General features: G+C 35.5%; 1 protein-coding gene across 1 annotated transcript in view; it reads right to left on the bottom strand.

Moving 5' to 3' along the window:
- COL21A1 (collagen type XXI alpha 1 chain) overlaps positions 1-25117 on the bottom strand; it is a 138273-nt gene that overhangs the window by 25786 nt on the left and 87370 nt on the right. The window contains exons 14-20 of the mRNA XM_080586506.1: positions 24654-24707; positions 23731-23784; positions 22428-22481; positions 22296-22349; positions 19593-19646; positions 1092-1136; positions 685-738 (exon numbers count right to left, since the gene is read on the bottom strand). Coding sequence (XP_080442632.1) covers positions 685-738; positions 1092-1136; positions 19593-19646; positions 22296-22349; positions 22428-22481; positions 23731-23784; positions 24654-24707 — 369 coding nt within the window. The remainder of the gene's footprint in view (positions 1-684; positions 739-1091; positions 1137-19592; positions 19647-22295; positions 22350-22427; positions 22482-23730; positions 23785-24653; positions 24708-25117) is intronic.

Here is a 25117-nt window from a genome sequence, read left to right as displayed (position 1 = left end):
CTATGATTTCAATATAAAAAGATAATTATTTTTAAAGCAGCATATGTTCAACTAACAACGAAGATCCTATTAATTAATGAAAGATTTCTAACCATCTTCTGTGATTTCTAAATGATTATAAAGAACACAGAAATCACTCTACTTAAGCAGTAACTAAGATGTGTTAAGCTGGACTGTCCAAAAAGACTAAATTATTTTCAATTTCCTACATTACAAAATAAAAATTTCTTTTTAAGCATTTTGGGAATTTTGTGACCTCAGCTATTCTCACAGTCCTTGTTGAAAGTGAATATTATTAGAAAAACATCCCGATATTCACATTCAGAAATCCATTGCACACTATGACAATATATAATCCAGTCTATACTTTCATAATAAATTGACCTGAGTACCTTCAGAGTTAAATCAAAGTTAAAGTAACTCAGAGAGTAAATTCACACTAATGACAATGTGTTTGCTGGATTTGTTTATCAAATGTGTAGTCTGGAAATTATCAATTTTAAAAGAAAATTGTGTATATATTTTGGGGGTAACTTATAAATTAGACATGATCTGATCCTATTTGCAAATGTGAAAATGCTAGGTTGCAACCATATGTGCTTGTTTGCTTATCACAGGTAGCAAACAACAGCATAAGAATTATTGGTACTTCCTGTTCATAATAACACGATTCTGCAGACTTACAGTTTCCCCTGGTGACCCTTTTGCTCCTGGTTGACCCGGTGGTCCAATTTCACCCTATATTTTTTGGATAAAGAGAATAGTTGTGTAATTAATATATGTACGATTAACAGTTGTGTTAAATTCCCTTTAATTATGCACATCTGTTTGAGTAGGATTCAAAGTATTATGACATTAACTTTGTTACTTTTAAATTATGCATTCCTTCTGGAATAGTAGAAATAAGACCTAATAAGAGATGCCAAACATGCCATAAGCATTTTGGAACATGTCTCTTTTCATTTGCAGCATGATTTGTTGTCCTAAATCTCCCCTGTGAAAACTCTCCTCTCAGTACAGGTTGAACCTTTAGCATAGAAACAGTATATATATGCACAGTTTTTAACTCTGTTTTGAGTTATTAACAATACCTTTTGTCCTTTTGCTCCTTGATTTCCAGGGATTCCAGGAATTCCCTAAGGGGGGAGGAGGGAAGAAGGGAGGAAAAAAAATCTTTTAAATATATGGAATATTTTATCCAAAAAATAATATATTAAAAAACAAGCAAACAAACAAACAAACATGTCCTCATATATTTAACATTTGATATATAATAAGGGTTCCAAATATGGGCAGGAAATAGAAAAATTAAAAAAAAAAGAAAGAAAAAAAACAGGTATAAGAAAAGAGCTTCAGCTGGAAACATGCAAACTATTTCATCTGGGGATACAGCGAAATAGCAAAGTTCAGTCCTTCCCTGGTGCTTTCTTGCCAGAACTCCACATCTGCCCTGGACAGGCTCACATACTCCTGGTTGCCCACCAAAGGTTGCAATGCTGTACTGAAAACCCTGACATGGGGAAGAAGCCACTACTCATTATTCATAGGATTCCCATATAAGATAGAGCATGCCTTCCTTCTTCCATCAAAAGTCCTGTCCAACAGGACATCAGGTTTGAGTACCACAAATCCTGTTTTCCAATTTAAATTACAGTGATTGTAACAGAACACAAGAGAGAGCTATTATCATATGTGATGTGTGCTAGCTCCCACTTTCATAAATTCTTGAAGATCTCTATCATTTCCTCACCATCGTCATTCATTTAACTCTACAATGTATCTCATACTGGTTTCTTACAGTGACCATTTATCTGAATATAGTTTAGCTTTAAAACAAAACTCCATATATAATGAAAACTGTAATCTGTATTCAGTTAATCTATTTTTCCTCCTAGTTAAATCCATTCAAATTTTTTGTACAGGTACTGTTCTTACTTTACTATTATCGATCTGCAGCAAGGATTTGGTATATAGACTTTGTGATTTAATCACATTGAAATTAATATGCTATAGTGAAAATAAGTGGACTATTCTAGACAACACCAAAACAAACACATTCTATGGAAAAAAAATCAACATGAATGTAACAACCAGAATAACTTAATAGTTTCCATATGGACTACATTTGTACACTGCTGGCTTGGAAAAGACAGCTCCATTGCTTTGCAGATTATACCCGGCTTCTCATTAATGAACCCATCAAGCAGAAGCAGTTCATTGGTCTTTTTGCACAACTTAACTATGGTATCCTCAGCATCTTGCAAGTCACCTAAATTCCAATGCATGTATCATTAAAAGAAGAGATCAAAGAATATAGTACAAATAACTGGAAAACAAAGTCTCATTCTAAGACTTCCATTCATCTTGCATAATGTAAGTCTTCTGGCTAAAATTCTGTCCAAAACCATCTTTTGCACAAATAAACTGATAGGAAATGGAGTGCATTTATCACCACATTAAGAACTTCCAGACCCGTCCATGACTTCTCAGTATATTTATTTAACAGTTAATTTCTGTAGCTGTAAAACGTAAAACTAAACTATAAATATCCATACCAGAATTTCACGCAATGATGAAAAAATCTCCCAGTAGGCAGGAATCTTCTTTTACTGAAAGGATGCACCAAAGCTTTCCATGTTTACATTTCTAAGTTATGTGCAGGGCTGAGAAAAGACCATTCCACATACTTATCCAACACAGGGAATGATTTACCATTATATAAGCATGCGTAAGAGAAGAAACAGAATGTCCTGCTGAGCTCTGTTGAACTTTCTGGGCTAAAAGAAATTGCTGATACAAGACATTTAACTTTACCTTTATTCAGTGGCAAAGAAGGACAAAACTCAAAGAACAACTGTAAAACTAAGTCACTGGGCCATTTTTTTCCTTTTCTTTTCTGATTGATTCTGCACTACTGAAATGCAGGGAATTTAAGCTCTTATTTCAGTGGGAGATGATCCAGACCCTCAAAATTCTCTTATGGCTCATTGACATTCACTCAGCTAAGAATGAATCTATCACGTATTTTAATCTGAGTGATTCCCAGACTACATGGGGTGGAGATTTGCACAGTTATTCACAAATCAGTTCGCACAGGAGAAGGAGAATGAAGTGGCTAATTTGCCCTTAAAGAATGCTTTTTCCCATAAGGATTATTTTTCTCTATAGCTCCCATGGTTCAGCAATTGCAAGGACTAATTTCTGTAGGTTCAGTTCCAGGATGTTTAAAACAGTAAATTTTGTTTCCTTCTCATTGTCTACTCCAAATCTATTACCTCCTTTTACATGGATAATCCCTGGTCATGCCAACTAGAATTACTTGCACTTTCCCAGAGGGCAAGGTTAAAAAGTAGCTTAGATATCCAGAGTTTCTTCCCTATCTTCTCAGTCAAAAGCCAAACCAAGCTTTGGAAATGTAGTATCCTTGTTCCTAAACAGAGATTTAATCCACAGTACATATCCTCAAAATTTGAGCTTGCTTTTTCTTTCCATCCACCATAAGTAATAAGGCACTTTTAACAGGAAGTTATGCTTAATAGGGTGACATAACTATCAAAGAAACCTTACTCTCACTATCAAAAGATGTATTCTTCTGAGCATGAGGTGAAACGACAAGTTTCACTCCATTTGTTAGATGAAAATGCAATTTTTGTGAAGTGCATATTGTAACTAAAATTATCACAAATGCCTGTGTTTAATCAAAACTTAATATGAAACAGATTCATCATGCAATTTTTCTGCCATTAAGGGAAACACAATGTTTGGAACTACTACAAATGGGAAAATTGCCACCCACAGGGAGTAAGAGAATCAATGCTATGGAATAATTCATGATTCACTGGGCTAGGGAAAAAAATGCCTTTAGGGATTATTTTTTTTTTTGATTTTTTTTTACAGAGCTTCTAAGCAACATTTTGTTCATATGAAATACAAAAAAGGTTGTAATTCTAGATTTTCTTTTCTTCCTCTTTCCAGAAAACTTATTTTAAATGGTTCATATTTATCATATATACAGTTACAATAGCAATAAACGTAGCATTACATTTATAACCAGAATAACTACAGATCAAAGCATCTACTGAGCTTTTATGCTTTCTATCCTTAAACACATTGGACCATCTTATCCTTCAGAGTCAGTTCATTTCTTGATGTTCTTTTACCTCAAATTTCATGTAAGGCTTAGTCAATTTGGTATTTAAAAAATAAGTTTATTGCAAGTCTTACCACTGCCTTAGTCAGCTCTTTCAGCATCAGCTGTCTGACTTTCTTAACCACCTTAATTTCCTTCAAATGTCTTAATCTTTCCTCTAAAATTTTCCCCTAAATGGGAAGTGTTCCCTTACCCTTTTATAAGCCTATATTAATAATTTTAGCAAGTGCTATAGACACATGAAATTTAAAGCCAGCAAGATATCCTAGTAAGTCAAATTCATAGGTTTAAAACTTTGGCTTCTCTACTGCAGCCTTATCATGCACTACTAAGTTTGTGCCTAAAAGCTAACATGATCAATCACATATCAGTCTGACAGCTAACTAAGATTTTTTAATTTGAGATACAGCTGTGTTTCCCTTTTATTCATCCTCCTTTGCCTGATGATAGGTTTCTACAGACACAGCTAGCAAAGCCTCCTGAGAGTCTTCACTAAGATTCTTGACTAAGAATCACAATAAAAGTAACTGTAAACTAGGATATCCAAGGGTAAAAGGAGTTCTGGGTGTCCTTTACATGTGGGAAATACCACTGCTTAGCCACTGGTCTCCCTGCTTCACCACGGAGTGAAGTTTGCCTGGACATGGAACTAAATCCCTTGATGCAGTCTTCTTCAGTAGCAGCCTCCACAGCTGGGAATTCCGGATACGTAAAAGCAAGAATTTGTTTCAATTATGATGATGAGCTTAAACAATTCTGTATAAATACTCTATGCTATCCCAGTTTTAGCAATTTAAATAAATCTTCCATTATTTGATAATATCTGGCAGATATAACGGATTTAACTGTAAAAGGAACATGGTTTCACAATCCCTGGAAAATCTGTCTTGCAGCTTTCCTTAATCATGAAGTGTCTATTTTTGTTTTTGGATGATATTAAACAGCTGGATTTTTTTCCATACAATCCAACTAAAAATCCATTAAGTTGGCCAAGGCTTTATATACAAATCAACTAGGTGTAAGCATTTTTACTTAAGGTACAAGCTACACTTCTCAAAATATTTCACCCCCTTTTACTATTTAGCATCATGGATTATTTATATCTCCCTCATGCCTATGAATAGCAGAAAAAAAACACACATAAAAGCTTTTGCAAGAAGAAAGCAAAAATTATTTTACTCCTAAAATGAGCATGTATCAGCTTATTCTATTATTTTCTGCTACTACCATGTGCCTGGTAGAACATCACTCTTTGGCACTGGTCAACAGCTTCGGTATGGAATGCGAGAGTTTCTAGACTACAGAAAACATATGCATTACCATAAAACCTTCTCTCTAGAAGATACAAGATTATAGAATATTTTCAAAAGATTCTCTGTTATGAGCAAACTGTTTTGCGGTTAATTCACCATGAAGATGGAAAGAGCATTAGTGTAATCATCTTATTTTCTAAAGGCAGGTATACAAAACTGTAGCCTTTCAGCAGTCTGCTTTAAACAGACTTCAAGATACATGAGAGATTTAGTGGAGGTATGTTAAAAAAAAGTACAAGTCAAGTCAAAATTTGAATAAAAGTACAGTAACAGCCCAGATACTTTTTAAAAGATTAGAGCAAATCCTTGATAATCCTAGAAGAATGAAAGACACAAAACCAACTTGGATAATGGATAAAACTCTTCTGCTGTGGGAAGTAGCAAAATATGTGTAAAAGAAACTCAGAAGTTGCATGTTACTACTGACTACCTGGAATTGACAACAAATAAAAATGGGCTAAATACAAAGAAGGGTTCCCACATACATAGTGAGTATCCACTAGACTAACATTGCAGCTTTAAACTAAATGCACGAAAGGAGAAAGCATTACCAAGATCCTTACAGTTATAAGACCAGAGTTTGCAAGCACTTTTTTTTTGGCAAGTTGCTTATGAAAAATGAAACACGCATACGTTACATGTGGAACATAGTGACCCCCTGTTGCACTGCCAATAACACAGAACTTGGAAAACTGTAATTTGAAAGCTGGAAATTTTAATAGAAAATGAGAACTGTGCATATGCTCTCACAGGGTGAAACTGATGTTACTGTTTATTGCAACACACTTCAAAATAATATGAATAACAGACTCATCAAATCTCTGTGGATCCAAAGCTAGTCAGACAAAACCCATGTCCCCAGCCCCACAGGTGACACTGCAATGTCCTCCCTCTGCCTGTCATGCCAAGCATCATGGACTGTGCAAACCAAGCACATCCACTGGCTAAAAAGCTCAGACAGCTTTAAACAGCTGACAAACCCAGCCAGGTTTCATACCTACATGCAAACACGTTGATATCCAAGCAGTTACATATCTTCAAAATGTTATAAAATTTCTCTGCTACTTACAATTTATGCAGAAAAGCTTCTGATTGATCGCACGGTTTTGAGCACCTTGCACATCACAGCACAAGGTCAGGCTGAGGATGGCTGAGGGGCACTGACTGTTGCTCTGCTCCTTGCACCCAACCCTCCTGGCCATCTAACACTATAAGAATTGCAGTTCTGCTCACACAGATCACACCGGTGAGAAAAAATGTAATTTTGGGCTATCCCCCTCTCCTGTAGTAAGGGGCCATGTATTTAAATTAGCAAGGAGTAGGTTTAACAACAAATCACACTTTTTTCCATATGGTGCATACTGTGAAACTTGTCACAGGATGTAGCAAAAGAAAACAATAAAACTGTGTTCCAAAAAGGACCATAAAATTACTAGAGAATTAGTCCACTGCTGGCTATTAAGTAGGGTGGGCCAGCATGCACTTTTGGCTAAGGAAGCCCCTAAAGACAGTCAGAATCTGGCAGTAAATGACGGGGGGAAAAAAATTCTACATACTCCTATTAGGTGTCAGAGAAAAAGTTCCGTGATAATTCCTTTGGTCTGTTTGGCAGTTCTTACCTGTGTTTAAGGAACAGCTAAACAAATTTGGTGTGGAGAATGGGATGAAACCCTTCCAGAGCACAAAGTAGGAAAATCATAACCTGATTCAATTAGTAATTGCTAAGACTATATTTAATTACTAAAACTAAAGCACGATCGAACTTTTGCAATGTGAGTCAAAGATTCCTTCTTAAATGGTCTAATATTTCTGCAGTGTATCACTTCATGCTTTGTCTTACTGGATCCAAAAACCGTGTTTTTGCTGGTGCTGTAGTAATTTATTCCATATTGGTCCAATATGAGTAAAAGGTGTAAAAATCCTCAAGACAATTTGTTTTGTAGCTTGACTTAAAAACGGGATCACATAACACTCTGTTCCACATGCTTCATTAGCCCAGAGTACTACTTGATTCTGGTGTCATCTTTTTTACAGCAAAGGCTAAGAATGGCAGTATTTTTAAGTTGTCTGTCTGAAAGGAAATAGTTACTGGCCATTACTTACATAAAAATGAAGCTTTCTGATACAACAAATGAAAAATGACGTATTTTTACTCTATTTTTTTCAGTTCGGGAAGGACAGGCCTTATACCATCACAATATTATAATCTTAGCAGAAGCATTAATTAAAACCTACAAAAGGATTTAAATTCATTCTGATTAAAGATTGTTTAGGTTTTCATTTCATTATGGATGGAAAGCCAGCCTATATTCAGACAAGGCTTTACGGGGTTTCAATTCACTGTAATTTTAACATGTATATCTTACATACATGAAAACACAAATTGAAACATGTATCTCCAAATTTTCTAGTGCTTTTTCTACTCAAGGCTTGAGTATCAACTTCTCAATTTCACATTTAAAGCTCTTTGTGGACAAGGATTGTCTTCACTGTTTCCTCAATAGAGGTGAACCAACTGGTCTCACAAAACAATTGTTCAATCCTCTTTATAGCAAGAATATTGAGTATAAGCAATAGTAACATCATTTCTCTGATGAAAGGATTTTTTAGGTTCACAAATACTGCTGATCTGCCTTATTTAACTTCACAGTATCTTTCACTATTCCTACACTACATAGTATGTGATGATTTATCTTGAACACTTGGCAGGACCCCAACTAAACATACAGTACAAGAGTAAGGCAATGCTGTTTGTTCTGAAGGACACCTGGAAAAAGCATAAGAAACTAGGTACTTTAACATTCAAGCTAACACTTGAACACAGAATAAAAAATAAAAATGTTTGTTTGCTCTTCTCTTCCACACTTTCTGGAAGGGTTCAGTTCAACAAACTTTAGTCCATCTAAAAACCTTACTTTTATTAAAAGCCAATCTTCTAAACTTGGCTTCCTTTATGGTTCATTAAAAAAATAGGCAACTTCAGAAGTGATGATCCCTTCTATGTGAGACCACTTTCATGATGAGATGAATAACCCTATATAGATTCTTACCAGAGAAGAGTACAGGGAACCAAAACACAGAGGTGGACTAAATTATGTCTACTTGACTATATTAGATGAAATGAAAGATGAACTGGGTAATTATCAGAGCACAGACTGTAGATTAGCTGGCCACGATCAGCACTTAGAACTCCAAAGGAGTCATAGCTAGATTGCTTCATATTACCACCCTCCACCATACTACCACCTTCTCAAGGAGGCTGTAACTCAGATCTTCTCAGGACATATGTACAATAAATCTTTTCTCTGGCTCATCCCCTATCTTGAAGAAGAATGAGGACTAGCAAAAATGCTCGCTACCTTGTTACTACCCTGTTGCCTGCTGAAATTAAATCAGAAGAAGGAAGGTCAAACATCCTTTGGGTCACCCCGTTTCTACTTGTGGTTAAGGAACTCACCATAACCATGCTGAGAATACAACAGCAATGAGAAAAGCAAATTAACTGAAATAATAAATATTTATGACTGCTACATACTAACTGAGTGTCTTCATTCATCGCCTCCTGTACTTACTGCCTGTTTGGTTTCTATGTTTAGGAATCAACTGAGGAAAGTCTCTGTTCAGTTAAATGTCTCCAGAGTCACTGGAAACTCCAACAGATATGTACCTAAACTGTAAATCTAAATGCTAATTCCTAGTGTTCAAAATGTATTAAGAAAGGATTTAAGGAAATATTTTGGGTATGTGTTAAAGATTCAGATCTCTCTTCTCTTGATTATTCTCTAGCACAAACATTAACAGAGACAAAATTCACACCAACAAGACAGAGCTTTCCCTAGAAACCAGAAACACCATGTCCCTGTGCTCTACAGAACATTTAAATACTGCTAGGAATTTGCCTATGAGTCATACTACTGAGATTCAAATCGCACTATTACTGTTATGCCAAAAAGCAATGATACAAACCACTGAAGATGGATAATTGGTATGCATAAAAGTGAAATACTTTGAAATTGCACACTCAAACAGAAATTGCATTATGAAGCATTAGCTCCTATAGCATTGTCTGCGACTAGGTGGAATTACCAACACACAGTTTAAAAAGCCTGGTCTGAATTTTTCAGTTACACACCATAAATGGTGAAAAAAAATACATACACGCTTTCCTTTTATTCACTGTAAGTGATAATCTGAGTTTAAATAAGACTTTATTGTCTGACAAGTATTTAAAAATTTAAAACAGCTTTATTTTACGATACATGTTAAAACAATGACAAAAAATCCAAATGCATCTTGATTTTCCACAGCTTGCTTCTGTGACCTGACATGATGAAAGACCACAGTAAGCACAGTGACTCACCACTTAGGGTAAGCACATTATTACTTACATATTCATGCACCTCACAATCTAACATAGTCTAACAAATATTACCCTTTCTGTGTGATTGAACACAGCTGCTGAGCAATAGTCATGAACACAAGTGCTGTGTTTACAGATGAAAGCGTTACAAAAATGGCATTGTCATTAATTTAAAAGATTGCAAATACGTCCTATGTCTTGCATTTTCGCATAAAATGTACTAACTAAATGATCATTTATTGTTACTAAAAATATTTTTAATTCTATCAGCATAGGTACTAAACACTGACATATTTTATATCTTAATTCTATAATACGTGTGAGAGTGGGAACTTAGCATAGACAAAAACACAAATAACAAAGTTGTCATTGCTGCAAAATATTTAAACACAATGAGAAAAAATATCTGGCATTTTACTTACTTGTAACTTCTTAGCCACAGTTCACAAATGGGATAGTTGTTCCACTGGTTGTCAAATATTTTATTCTTTACAAAAGATTTTTTTTTCATTTTTTGTTCTTTTCCTTCCCACTAAATGGCAAAAATGTTTCTTTAATGATTTCAAATACTTTATCATACCATATTCTGGCTAGGAGGTGATGTGTATATGACTAAATAAGGCCAAAATCATGTGATGGAACTGCCACCCAGTAGGGACTGTTGGGTGTTTGAGTTGTCAGAAGTTCATTAAAATTCATAAGCAGTCCTCTATGCACAAACTTATTTTTATGATCCTAGGCATAATTTTTCTGTTGAGGAACATACAAAATGCATTTGGATAATTCTCATTTCCAATGTGCTATCTAGATTACTGACACATTTTACAGGGTCTTGAAGTATTCCTTGAAATACGTGGGAGTTGAGAAAACTGTAAGGTGAGAATAATGGGGAGATGCTGCTGTTAGAAGATTAATCAGCAAGTATGAAATATTGTTCACTGGAAGTACAACTTTCCTGGCATTAAAATGGCAGATGTCAGCGCAATACACGACATTGAAAATACCAGTCCAAATATTCTCTGCATGCACCCTGTACTTCAGCAAAGCCTTTCATGGATGAAACCACCACACAAGTTCAGGAATGCAATAAATATTATTACTGACATCAGCTGGATCAAAAAGAATGCAAATTAGTCTTCTTTTAAATATCACATGTCATATAAAGTGAATATTAATCACTTGAGGTATACCTATTTTGCACCAGTTATATGACATAACTTTCAAGGTCTGGAGTAGTTATTCTTTTCTTATTGGGGTAAATTAACGCATCTGCCTAGGAAGTATTAGATCAGATCAATATCAGATTAAACAAGTAAACAAGTTCATAATTTAGTAATCCTACTGAGAAAATAACATTTAAAGAACTTCTGAACTTTCTAACTTGAATCAGAGATACCCAGACAGAGCTGAGCTGGACTGACACACAGAGATTACATATTTATCATTCTTCAATCCAAACCAATTCAGTAAGCAAACACATTTTTAACTGAGATTTGGGAGTTACGAAATTCCTGATAAAGAATGTAGGATCTATTTACAGCTGTGTGGATTCTTCCATTCAACAGAAATCTCTACTTAAGTCCAGTAATTTGTTAGAATGTCTTATTTTTTTTCCAGTCCATGCAGTTGTATGTTAGCTAATATATGTATCCATTCATCATTTGTTCGCAATAACATAAAACATTAAAAATATTTTTAACTTATAATCATTTGCAGAAAACTGACTTTTTGCTCCCCAAAAAAATCATTAAAAATCAAATTGTATAGCTATAATGTTTAAATACTGAAAAACTCTCTCTACAGGAAGGTACATTGCAATACTAATACTAAGAAAATGTTTCTGATACTTAGAAAAAAAGTGACTGCAATATCTACATGCTTACAAACATCACTGTAACTGATATCAAAGACTCCTGTCTCCTAAATGCACGAACATTTAAATGGGCAAACATTTATATGGATTTTTAAGTAATATTACCACAAGAGAGGAGAGGCGATGTATACTGTATGCATCCATACTGCCAAGCTGATTCACTTTTGTTTTCATACCGTATCTCTGTACTCCATCTCACACAAGCTGAGAACACAACAGCTGAAACTGCAGTATGAAGTAAATATGAGCATTGCCTCAGTGGGAAAAGGCACATATGGAACAATGTGTGTCACAGCTCTTACTCTGCAGACTTACGGTCTACACTATAAGCATACGTCAGGCAAACCCTTCATCTGAGAATTAAAGCTCACTTTCTAGTACAGCTAGTAAGTACAATTTCAAGTTTAAAGTCTCAACATAAAAATTCCCAATAAACACTCAAAATTACTTTAATAAGTAGAAGAAATTACGCTCTTCAGATCTATGGGTTTATGGTTTTGTGTATAAAAAGGACTAGTTCATTGGAATCATTGAACACAAATAAATTAGCACTACCAATATTTCTGTGCTTAGAAGATACTGATTTTTTTTTTAAAGTGCACATAAACTGTTTCCTGCAGGACAATTCTTACAGAATCATGCTTTTAAAAAAGATTTCTTAATTTACAAAAGATTAACAAGCTTTTAAGAGAGATTTTAACAAAAGAAAAATATCCATTTATTGTAATGCAGTTCAGCAAGTCAGTAGGGAGATTTTAAATGACACGACGTATTGGTCAGAGGTACTTCTACCACTAGGCTTACAAACCAGCTGCAATGGAGGGGGAATGCTTGCACATAAGTTTTATCAGCACATGAATTAATAAGAAAAATGCCAGCATAGCTATTAAAAGGTCACTGCAGAATACAAGCATAAAACAGAATACTCCTGAGTACTGTTTATAATTATTTATAGTACATGCCATTCGTGTCCATAATAGGCTTACAACTACAGATCCTTTAGTACTCCCTTACATGTTTTAAGAAATTGCCTCTGTTAACATTGCATCTATAAAACAGTTCTAAAGAAATGTCAGCCGGGTGTGCCATCTCTTCTCTGTTTGATTTCCCAGAGTAAGTTATCTGATTTGAAATGTTGCTAACTGAAAAATTCCAAAAACAATACTTTCCTTAGTCTTTGTAGACATAACAAAAATAAAAAGATATCATATAATTACAGAAAATGAATATAATTAATCTAATTGCTTGGTGCGTGCAGCCAGAAATTTCAAAATTAGAAATCACAAAGAACAGAAAGAAAGTGAGAATTAGATGGGAGAGAACTGTTAGATTTTACAACTTAGAAATGCAGGCATTATTTTCCAAGTCGCATTAGGTCAGTGGGTCCAAGTCTATTACAACATTTATTGTGGCTCTGGTCCAGACTGAATTCAATGAGAATCCTTCCATTGACTTCAATACGCTTCAGATCAGCAAATATGTTGTCATGTCTTACATCATTTTTGTCATGTGGGAATAATAGAGCCATTGAGATTAGTCTGTCTCAAGTTCCAGAAGTCTTTAATCGACTGTTTCTTTACAGCACCATTCTCACATTTGTCTTCTTAATAGCAATTAGCTCTGCTGAAAATGAAGGATGGAATGTATGTAATTAACATAACTTGTCAAATTGAATGATGAAGATAAGCTATACTGCAAATAATGTCTGTTAAAAATATATACACCTTTTAAGTGGACTTAAAAGTTATAATTGACAGGAAAACCTCCATTCAGTCTAAAAAATGTGGTTGAGCTTACAGCAAGCACTGTATAATTAAAGAAAGATTATTGAAATTGTTGTGTTGTCAAAGCTGTCATCTCCCCCTTCCTCAAGTAGGAACAAGACTAACATCTGTTATAGTAGCTCCAGCAATCAGAAAGTCATCAGAAGATTCTGTCTGCCCTGACTACTCTCACAATGCAGCAGAGCCTCTTGAGGAAAAATTAATGGTACACTTATCTTTTACTTCTTTTTTTTTTTTTTGGCTGTGGGAGGAAGCAGGAAAGGAGAATTTCTATGATTAAAAAAGCACTTCTGCTTCTAAAGACTTAATTTAGAGGAAGAAGAAATTAATAAACAATCATTAAAAAATTAATCTGACTAGCTAAATCTGCTTGTAAAGAAAAAATGATGTCCAGCATGAAGCCTATCAAAGTCTTACTGCATCAGCTGTTTACATCAAAAAAACCTCATCCCACTTGCATAGTAATTTCACTTTATATGTAAAAGTCAAAGACAATTTTTTCAAGAAAAAAATCAGGTATTCTTTTGAGACCCACAGGACATCATTTCCAGAGAAAACACTGTCCTTACTTCCCTTATGATGATAATGTTGGCACATTTGAAAGGAAGCCAACAGTGCTCAGCCGCCACTACTGAGGTTCCTCAGACTAGTGGAAAAGCACTGATATTAGATTTGAAGCTAAGAATTGTGATGGACTCACACCAACCAGACTGCAGAGTCTCCTGTGCATGCTGATCACTTTTCTCTTAATGAATGACTAAAGAATCATTTCTTCTAAATAAATGAATTTCATAGCAGTGCCTACTTCAAGGCAATACAAAACTTGAATAAACATTTAGTACTCAAGGAAGCATTGAATACTAAAGCACATTGTGTTGCTCCTTCTGTTTCTGAACTACAGTGATTGGACTGACAATGTATTCACACATGATGCTGCATCCTCAAATACGTTTGGTATCAAAAACATTTCCGTAAATAATATTGATAAAAAATGACCACTAAAAGTACAAAATTTAAGCTATTTTATCAAAGGCAAAATGAATAGTATCTTCCTAAAGAGACTAGCATAGCTCTTGCACTCATCTATCTACTGCAAAGGTTTTGATTGTGATTTTTTAATTTTCTTCCATTAATAGTTTGAAGCAATTACCGATTTTTCCATCATTAACACTCCCACCCCATTACATGGGTAATTGCTTTCCCTCTCATATTGTCTACCTAACTAAGCCAAGTTAAATGAACAGAAATCACGTTAAAATTATTTTTTGTTCTGTCTTAGATATGAGGAAGGATTTGAACACCTTAAAATCTGCACACTTCATCCAACTATATTAGTTAATCTCAAAAAGAAAATTCTACACTCCATTCTTTTATTTCAGATTTTTCACTCAATGCTATATGGTTGGGGTATTAATATTCTCTCCTCAGTGATGCTCATTTGAACATACACAAGACTAGAAGTATAAAAGGGTGCAATTAAATTGAAAGAAAAACTGCTGCAGCAGGTAAACGATGAAATATAAATTTCAGAATTTCCTCCATATTGAAAATATTTGCTCACTTATATATGCCAGTTTCTGAAATGACAGTGATACGATAAACTGTACAGCTGAACTAGAGAAGAATAAAGTTCATTAGAATCAGCAACGTTTACTTTTAAATAAATAAATATTATTTCCTGTTATGACTGTCAGCTGCCAGGCATTTGCCCTGAAAAATGCAATCTGTAAGGCATACTATCAGCATACATTTAAAACAATTGCTACTATTTTTGTGTTTGTTCTTTCACAGTTTGAAAAGAAATTGCAATGAAAGATGAGAGAGGCAATGCTGAACATAATAAATACTATTTAACAAGGCATCTTGCCTCAAGGAGGTGTTGCACTCTACGGGTTCCACCACAATTTGTTGGTAGGAAGGAAATGTGGAAAACTGTATAGTAAGGGACTGGTAGTAGTATTACATGACACACAGAAGAAAGAAGCAACAAAAATATATTTTGTCTTGTATACTACCTTATCATTAAGTCAGGAATTTTCTCTCCTTGGACCCTGTTTCTATAAATCTCACCATGGCTATAGATGCAGCAGAATTACACTAACCTTATGTCTGCTTTCAAGATAAACAGGCTACCTGGTTATACCATTTTCTGTGCCATATTTTAAAGATTTCTGCTTTATGAAGAAAAATACAGTAAATTCTGTAGTCTGTAGATTTATCTTTAGTTTATCTTGAAAATAATTCTGCTACCATACCCCAGCATAAAGCACACATTTTGTGAATATTAGAGACCAATTTTCAGAGAATCTCACTGATCTAGACCTGACATTCCTGGTGCAGTTATAGGAGAACAACAGACAAACTAGCAGTGTAGGTATAACAATGAGAGTCAGGTCAGAAGCTGCCAGCCGTGCTATACTTCTACCCCTGTCACAAACAAAAGACCACACGTCGACGTGTTAGAACAGGTCCAGAGGAGGGTGACAAAGATGATCAGAGGGCTGGAGCACCTCTCCTATGAAGACAGGCTGAGGGAGCTGGGGATGTTCAGCCTGGAGAAGGGACGACTCCAGGGTGACCTCATCGCATCTTTTCAGTACTTAAAGGGAGCTTATAAAAAAGATGGAGAGCAACTCCAAGGGATGGTGGCATCCCTGCCCATGGCAGGGGGGTTGGAACTAGGTGATTGTAAGGTTCTTTGCAACCCAAGCTATTCTGTGATTCTATGACCACATCTGAGGTCTGATGATGTGGCCTAAATATTAAGGGCAAGCTCTATCCTTTTAAGTATTTGCAGCTGTATTTCTGAAAAATATGATTTCTGGAGAATAAACATCAGCAGTTGCAATTGTTCAAACATATTACTTGTGGCAAGACAGCATATGCTAGGCATAGAAGAGTGCTACAAATGTCCTGCCAGCTTCACCCACAGACACTCACTTCAGAGTTCCCATCTGCAGAATTGTAAACACAAGTCTAACTTTATTTTCTCTAAAACCGAACTCTGACAAAACTACCTACATTAGAAAGGAGAACCAGGCTGAAATTAAGCTCAAATATGTATTGATTTATTCTACCCTCTAGACAGCTGGCCCCTCAAAAAAACTGTATTTATCAAAACAGCCTGTCATCAGAAAGATGCATGACTAGCCATTAAAGTGTCACTCAAGTGACAGCATGACTGCACTTGGAGCATGGCCTATTTGTCATTAGTAAGCTGAGCTTGATTACTAGCTTTACTAAATGCTTTGTCAAGTATTCTGTCCATAATGTCAAATGTTTTCTTACACAGTGTAGGCAGGACAGGAGGGATGGCCTGGATAACTTCATTTCCATCTAGTACTGCTGAGGGAAAACAACCACATCACTGGAATTAATTACTTTAACAACCTACTTTTTCCTGCTCATACATCTGAGGATTAATAAGAGCAGTAGTATACCAGAAAGAATGCTGTCCAGAAAATAATAACATCTCTCAGATGCTGGAGGCAATGGGAGTTAGTTCAGCCGTGAGCTCCATTCTAGACAACTGCTTCCTAGATGTTGTCTCAAGATGCATTCATTTTGCAACCATGCTCTTTTTATTTGCTAAAGAAAAAGGGATCATAAGATCGCTATTTTTTAAGAGACCAGCTTTACAAATTTGCCATTAATGTGGCTGAATGGAAGAAATAAAGATTGTTTGCGTGTATGCTTGTGTGGGTGGGGTATCCATGCAACCTACTGAGCTGCTCCAGGGCCACAGCTGCAGCTGGCTGGTCAATACACACTCGTACACTTTCAACAGTATCATCCAAGGCCTGTCTTGAGCTTAGGCTGCCTATTTCACTATCTAACCGAGTACACAGCTGAGTCTGGTGCTCCCTCCTACATCTAACCACCCTAACTACTAGGGTACCCCACTACAGAAGACCACGCAGAGACTGCACAGTGAGAAGTCATGTTGCCAGCAAAAGAGCAGGGAGGAGGTACTCACGCATTACGCATCAAATACACGCTGTTAGAACAACAGAAACAACAGAAGTAGTAGACTGCACACACTTTGGCCTTGAAGTGACTGCACAGAGATGTTCTTCGCTCCCCCTCCAACATTTAAATAGACAGGGACACCATATCAGCATACACACTCTGGTGCTACACCAGCAATAGAGACAGGCAATCAATGTATATAATATGACTCGGTGTCTTAGACTTCTTATTGGTTACCTTGAGGCAATTTCCTGATCAGCATGTAGACTTTCTGCTCTTCAGAAGAACCTCCACTGATTAAAATTGAAGCATATAGTACAATCTGGCTTGCCCTATTAGGACTGTGTATACCTTTGGTAGTTGTTTATATATTGAAAGTCTTCCTCTGTATTATTTTTATGGTGACCTTAAAAGATTCTGTAGTGATCTTAATGTCTTAAATCTGACACTTCATTTCTCTTTAAAGTATGGGATGTAAGTGATGAGTTTATATTGTTGTTTAAAATGTTACATTGTGAAGCATTCATATTAATTTTAAATCAAAATATATTCCTTTAGTAGTTAAAGGTCAGTCTTAACCAAAGCTATCATATCAGAAAGAAAGCCATTAAGGTATTTAACACTTAGTTTCTCCTAGTTCAGAAATGCTTTCTCCTTCCTATTTTTAAAATTAATTAAAAAAATGACTATGACAAACCAACATATTCTCTAAAAATGAAAGAAGACAAAACAAGGCTAGGGAAAATAATGGAATTCTTGTTATTATATTAACAATTTTTTTACAGTGTACAATAACAATATACTAAAAAAAACTTCACTTGGATTTTATGTTTCTTAAAGAACATTCACTTTCAGTTTTTCTTACATCTGAAGATACCATAGACTGTAAAAGATTAATACATCTCACAGTTGCTTGGGGCAGAAAAAGAGTAAAAAATAAAGCCAAAGGAGGAATTACATGTGTTCTTCACTTAAACCAGCCAAATGGAAAGAAAGACTTTTTGGAATGATTGCCTTGTGCATTGCCGTTTACTTTCAGTGTGTTTATGAGTTTTTGGTGAATATATAAAAAATCTAAAGGAAAGAGCTTGACAATATGTCATCTGAGAGCATCACCTCTACCTTGTAGCTAGCAAAACTAATGGATTTCAGAATTATATAACACATTGCCTCTCATGGTGTTACATTCAGTAAAAAGTTTGTGAATGTAAATAACTGCTTCTTCTTTTCTTACAGTTCAAAATGTAATGCAAACTGTAACACATCTGAACGGCAGTGGTTCAACAGCTGAGCATTATTTACTGCTCTTGGCCTACAGAATGATCACTGATGGTTTCCAAGCAGCTGGCTCACTCTCAGCACTGAAAACCTTCAGCTATTTCTTCAGATATCATAGCTCCTCTGCTTCAAGCAAAGACTGGAGGCCTTAAAGAGATAAAGAAACCAGTAGGACACAGACTACCTATCTCGTAAAAGTAGGAGAAAAAAATGAGCTGCCCAAACACCAGCAGAGAAAAAAAATGTCTCGGGAAACAAGCAAAACAAAAAGGCAGCAACATGCTCCTCAGGTAAGCCAGAAGACCTGAGATTTAGATAACATGCACAGTATAGCAAGATGCAAGAAAGTAAATGATTGAACAAAGGAGGGGGGAGGTAGAAAAGGGAAAAATAAATGTAAGTACAATCAAGTAATAAAAAAGAACATATTCCATGTTGCAAGAATGCTTTTATGTTCCATATGTTCCATAATTTATGTTCCATATTTTATGTTCCATAAAAGCAAGAGTTAAAGACACCCAGAATATTTCCTCATGTAAGTAAACACCAGCATTTAGCGAAACCATCTTATCAATGGAAAGACATCAGTAATGAGACTTCATATTATCTACAAATATTGGTGTATAACAGTAGCATACTTAAAAATATTTTCTTTTAACAAATCTTGCACTTTAAAAGCTTGTTTATTTCTTTTACTAAGTCCAAATTTAAAGATAAACACCAGAAAATAAATATTCTTTAAAAAAGACATAGTAACCAATTCAAATCAAAATGGGTGGAACATAAAGTGCAATTTCCATTAACTAAAAAATAAATGGAAAGAAAAGACAGTATGTAAAAATATGCCAGCAACTGAAACACTTACGGGCTCTCCACGATGTCCTTCTTGTCCTGGAGATCCAGGCTGTCCAACTTCCCCCTTTAAAATGAAAAAGATTGCTAAATACCATATTCACAACAGGGTTTCTTCTGCATAAAAAAATAATGATTTTAAACAGTAAATTATCATTTTTATTATAAGTAAAATGTAAAGCAAGCTCAAAGCTTCAGCAAACAAATGTCTCAAAAACAGTTTCAAACACACAAGACATGTTCTCAATCCAGAATTCTCCCATGCTGTGTCCAACAGTTGTTAAACAGTTTGCAAAAAGAGATGAGAGAGAGAGAATTGTCTTTTGAAATTTGAGAACAGTTGAATCAGAACAGCAGTTACTCATTCAAGAAGGTCATTTAACAATAATAAATTGTTATTGCCTAATTGCAAATACAACTAATAGTCTGAAAACGATTTCAAAGCACTTCAGAACTACAGTAGTACCAGACATGATCAAATCTTTATGTTCTTACTCAAAATATGTATGATCCCTATAAATATTCTGAAAATTTGAAAAATAATTTCAAAAATAAAAGTAGATAAAACAAATGCACAGATCAATTATATATTAAAAAAACAATCTAGTAATAATTGACGTTGAATTACAAAGATATGGTCTTGAAGTCACAATGGGTAGCATCTGAGTTGCAAGCCCTGCTTTTTTTCTAAATTCTTTCCCAGAATGAATATTGTAAAACAAAAAGAAGGCTCTAGCAGAAATTTCCTTCAAAGACAGCCTGTTTGTTACTGCTCTGAGTTTAATTACGGACCCAGAACGAAGCAATGTTTTATAGCAAGCAGATGTTGAAGTCAAACTGACAAGATGTTTGAATGAAGAACATAACTTCTGTTAACTATTATATTCTAAAACAAATAAAAACTAATGAGTTGTCATATTTTTGTACTACAGTAATTAGATCAAGAAAATAGTCAAGAAAATATCTTTTAGTTTAAATGTACACAGGTTCATGTAACTAATATACTGAATTATCTCTACATTGTTTAGAAGCATAAAAACATATCAATACACTCTCCAAATTCATGCTTTATCAACATAATACTCCACTCTAAAGTGTGTTAAGTTGTGTGACAATTAAAATTTTATGTTAAACAACTGCAACTATTACCTTTCCATATTATCAAACACGAGAAAGGAAAATATCTAATTGTTTTTTCCATTTCCCATAATAGCAGACAAGGAATTTCACCACCAGCTGGGCAGAGATAACTGCATATATATAGTGAAAATAAAGCAGAATTCATTTGAAATAAAGACGTGAATTCCTATCACGACCAGCAGAAGTATAGTCAAGGCAATTGACAATCTTGATTCAGCTGATCAGTCACCAGGAGCTCAATTTCATTGCCCACACATGGACATTCGGTCATATTTGAGATACCCAAGCTTGTCTTGTATAGACATCCTGGGCTTCTACTCCCACTCCAGAAAGGCATTGGCTTTCCATAGGATTTAAGTCATATTTGTCAGCTCCCTTACAATGCTTTGGACACTAACACATCTCAAACATCACTAGGTGCTTTTATGTAGGCTACCAAGCTGGTACCTACAAGTCTTCCTTCTTTGAGCTGAAATGCTCACCAGACTCCACTGGCATAACTGATTAGGCCTCCAATGGCTTTAATGAAAACACGGTATGTCCGTAGACCCAAATTTAGCTATGTGTTTTAAGAACATCTGTTAAATTGTCTTTGTATGACATATTTGCCACTGTGAGAGTCATACTGTTGTAAATATACATTAATAATGACAATTTGTATGCAAGTATAAATGGGATTCAAAGACTAAAATGAAATGAATGCAGGAGTTTACCTACTGTAAAATTTAAATTTTATATGTACATATTAAAGGCTTTTATTTCAGATATGCTCTACTAACAAATTTTTGAATTGCAGAATGCTTAGTTGTACATTGAAGTTGGGCAACTTTTAGACTAACAGTGCTGTATGGTTGTATACAAGTGATAATTTTGAACTGACTCCCCTCTTTAACTTCAAATTAAGACATCTACATGTGTTTTTCTACCAGAATACATTAGGCACCTAAGATCTCATTACAGTCAAGAGGTGCTTGATTCAGTTACCTCATGCCATTTGAGGTGCTGTAAGGCAGCCAAGGCTTCCACCTCAGACAGGCAGCTACCACCTACAGAAGACCTGCATCCTTCTGAAATGGCACTGACAGGTCTCCTGGGATATTCTAAAGCAGCAAAGAACACTGCAAACTTATGAGTGGTCTCAGCAGTTAACAGTCAAAAGCTGAATCACTCTAAACAATCAATTAGAGCTTGATTCAATTGTCAACATATAGGCAATGTAGAGCCATTTCCTGCTGCAAATAAGGGTGAAAATGTTTTCACCATGAAGACAGTCCATGATGGAACAGTCTGCCCAGGGTAGTTGTGTTGTCTCCGTCCTTGGCTGAGGATGGAGATGCCCCAAGGATAAGCAAATATCTGATTATCACTAATACACTCAAAACTACTGCCTCAGTTCACAAGCCAACTGATATCAATGAAGTCTGCCCAGTCACTACAGTAAACTTTAGCATTTCCAGCAACATGTATTGTTTCAATTCCCAGTTATTCTCCACAGAATAAACTGTATGTATTGGGACAAATAGGAATGCTATTTAAAACTTCATCAAGATATATATGAATATGTATTTGTATTTACCTTGAAACCAGGAATTCCTGGTAATCCGTCTTTCCCACTTCTGCCAGGGTCTCCCTGTGGCAACAGTTAACAGTCATCAGTAAGTAAATTAACAAACAGAAGTTAAAGGTAAATTGTCCTGGCACAACTTACGGATCGCCCAGGCATTCCTGGAAATCCGGTATCACCTTTCTCTCCCTTGGAGCCCTGAGAAATGCAACAGTGAGAATTAAGTAGTACTAAATGTCTATGTTAAAAATTCAGCATATTTAATCAGCATATTTATATACATTATTTTTTATGTTGAAAATTTTTGGAAGATGTTTTTCTTCCTTAAAACAAACAGTAATTGATTAATAATTATGACCTGTTACACAAGTGCAAATATGCTGTAAAAAGCCTTTGCAATATTATTATTACATATCAACCATATTAAAGGCATGGGCATATTTGCAAAAATATTTATTTAAAGGTATTTGGTGTTATATTAAAATGTATTACATAAATACATTGACAGAAGTATGAAAAGGGTTCTCAAGATATCTAAATAAGCAGACCAGGAGTCTAATGTTACTAGACAAAAGTGTATCTTCAGTGGAAGTATTTCTGAATTAGTTAATTAACTCTGAATTTACAGAATTAAATCCTGTATTCGTATAAGACATAAATGATATTGTATTGGTGTCCAGGAGTTGGTAGCAGGGAGCTACAGAGCAGCGTTTGTGAAGAGAAGCTGGGGCTGCCCCATGCTGGACACAGCCGATTCCAGCAGCCCCACCACAGGGCACAGCTGGGCCCAGCAGCCAGTGGTGGTGCCTCTCGGAAATGTATTTAAGAATGGGTAAAAATGCTGCACAGAAGTGAGGAAAAAATGTGAGGAAAAAAACCTGCAGACATAAAGGTCAGTGAAGAAGAAGGGGAAGAGGTGCTCTAGGCACCAGAGCAGAGATAACCCTGCAGCCCATGGAGAGGACCATGGTACAGCAGATATCCACGCTACAGCTCTGGAGAACCCCACTGGAGCAGGGGAAAAGTGTGAGGAGGAAGGAGTGTCAGACAGGAACTGACCACAGGCCCTCATTTATCCTTGGAGGCGCATGGAGGTGGGGAAGGAGGTAGAGGGATTGGCAATGAAGGAATTAAGTTGAGCCTAGGAAAAAGGGTGATGAGGTAAAGGTGTTTTAATTTTTGTCTCTGTTTCTCACTATCCAAACCTATTTTAACTGACAATTAATTAATTCTCCCCATGTTGAGTCTGTTTTGCCTATGAAAGTAACTGCTAGGTGATCTCCCTGTTTTTATCTTGACCTAAAAGCCTTTTCATCTTATTTTCTTACCCAGTCTTGTTGAAGTAGAGGAGTAACAGAGCAGCTGAGGGGGACATCTAGCAGCCCGCCATGGTAACCCCACCACAAATATCAACAGTGTTGTTGTTTTAATTTGTCATTTTACTTGCCTTTTTTCCATATATTCCTGGCACTCCTTGATCTCCTTTAGGACCCCTTTCTCCCTAGACAAAATGAATGTGTATAAGTTGATTTTTTTTAAAATAGAAGTAGTTACAAACAGATATATATACAAAGAAACATAGGTAACAGACATAAAATGAAGGAGGCAAAGAACTCCTTCTGATATAAAGAAAAAAAACTATCAAGACAGTGAATGCAAATCTTGAATTTTCCAAGCTTTCCTAGAAGAGCCCAGACTGTCCAACACCAACAGCTGTGGTGAGACAATCCACAAATAGCAGGCATAGTGCTTCTGCTTTCAGTGGAAGCTGAGCAGAAGGCACTTTGAGTTTCTGGTCACTTCGTATAGGTAGGTACCTAACAGAAAATTCAGCTCTTTGTAAATTCCTGCACTTTTGTGGAGACCTTATCTGAAAAGTCTGAAACACAACTTTGGAAAAACTAAGAAGTAAATTGAGTTGAATACTAACACAGAAGAGCAAAAATATGTTTGACGATGTTGTGGGGAATGTACATGTGGAAAAATAAGCTCTGGTCAGATCAGAACTACCCTTCAAAATACCGCCCCTCAAATCAAAAAACTTCAAGAAAATTAAATAATTATTTTTAAGTTCCTGGTACATTATTTGTGATGTAGAAGAGTACGATTAAAGTCAAAGTTTAAAGTAATTCACATAAAATCCAACAGAACAGAACAAAAATGAAAAAAAAAAGTCAGTTTCAATTGACTGATACATACTTAATCAAGGCCTACGGCATGTATCACCCTTCAGTTTCAACACCTTATCTATTCGTTTTATGTATTTCATTAAGTACGTCAGTATTGTATATATAAACATTCATTTTTTAAAAACTAAACTACAGAACGAGTGGAGATATATGAATATTGGAACAACTATTTAGTTTCAACCTTTGGTGCTGGCATGCCATGTAATCCAGGAAAACCAGGTAGTCCACGGTCACCCTAAAAGAACAAACATATTTGAAATGCTTATGTCCAAAATAATATTAATATATACTATAATAGCACTCATAATCTAAACAATCAACAAGTAGAGGAAAAATGTTATATATCACAATACCTACTACATAATATTGGTATGCTGACTGATTAGTTTGTTGATCTTTAGACAAGATTTAAGACAGAAAAGAAAAAAGTAACTAATCACTAAACTTTTAAAAATGAATTTTACTGTAATCTCTCAATTAGGGTTGCTGAGGTTCCAAAGCAGCAACTTAGCTCTTTGACAAGTGGAAAAGAAAAAGTTTTGAACAGAGCTTTGAATACCACTGTAGAAACTGTTGCAATTCTACCATCCACTCTTAATTCCTAAGAGTAAGGAAATTCCCTAAATCTGGGATGGCTCTGCTCCT

The sequence above is a fragment of the Anser brachyrhynchus genome (genome assembly GCF_964034855.1).
Source record: "Anser brachyrhynchus genome assembly, chromosome: 3".
Taxonomy (NCBI): domain Eukaryota; kingdom Metazoa; phylum Chordata; class Aves; order Anseriformes; family Anatidae; genus Anser; species Anser brachyrhynchus.
Note: the sequence above shows the minus strand (reverse complement) of the source record. Positions and strands in the feature narration are given on the sequence as shown.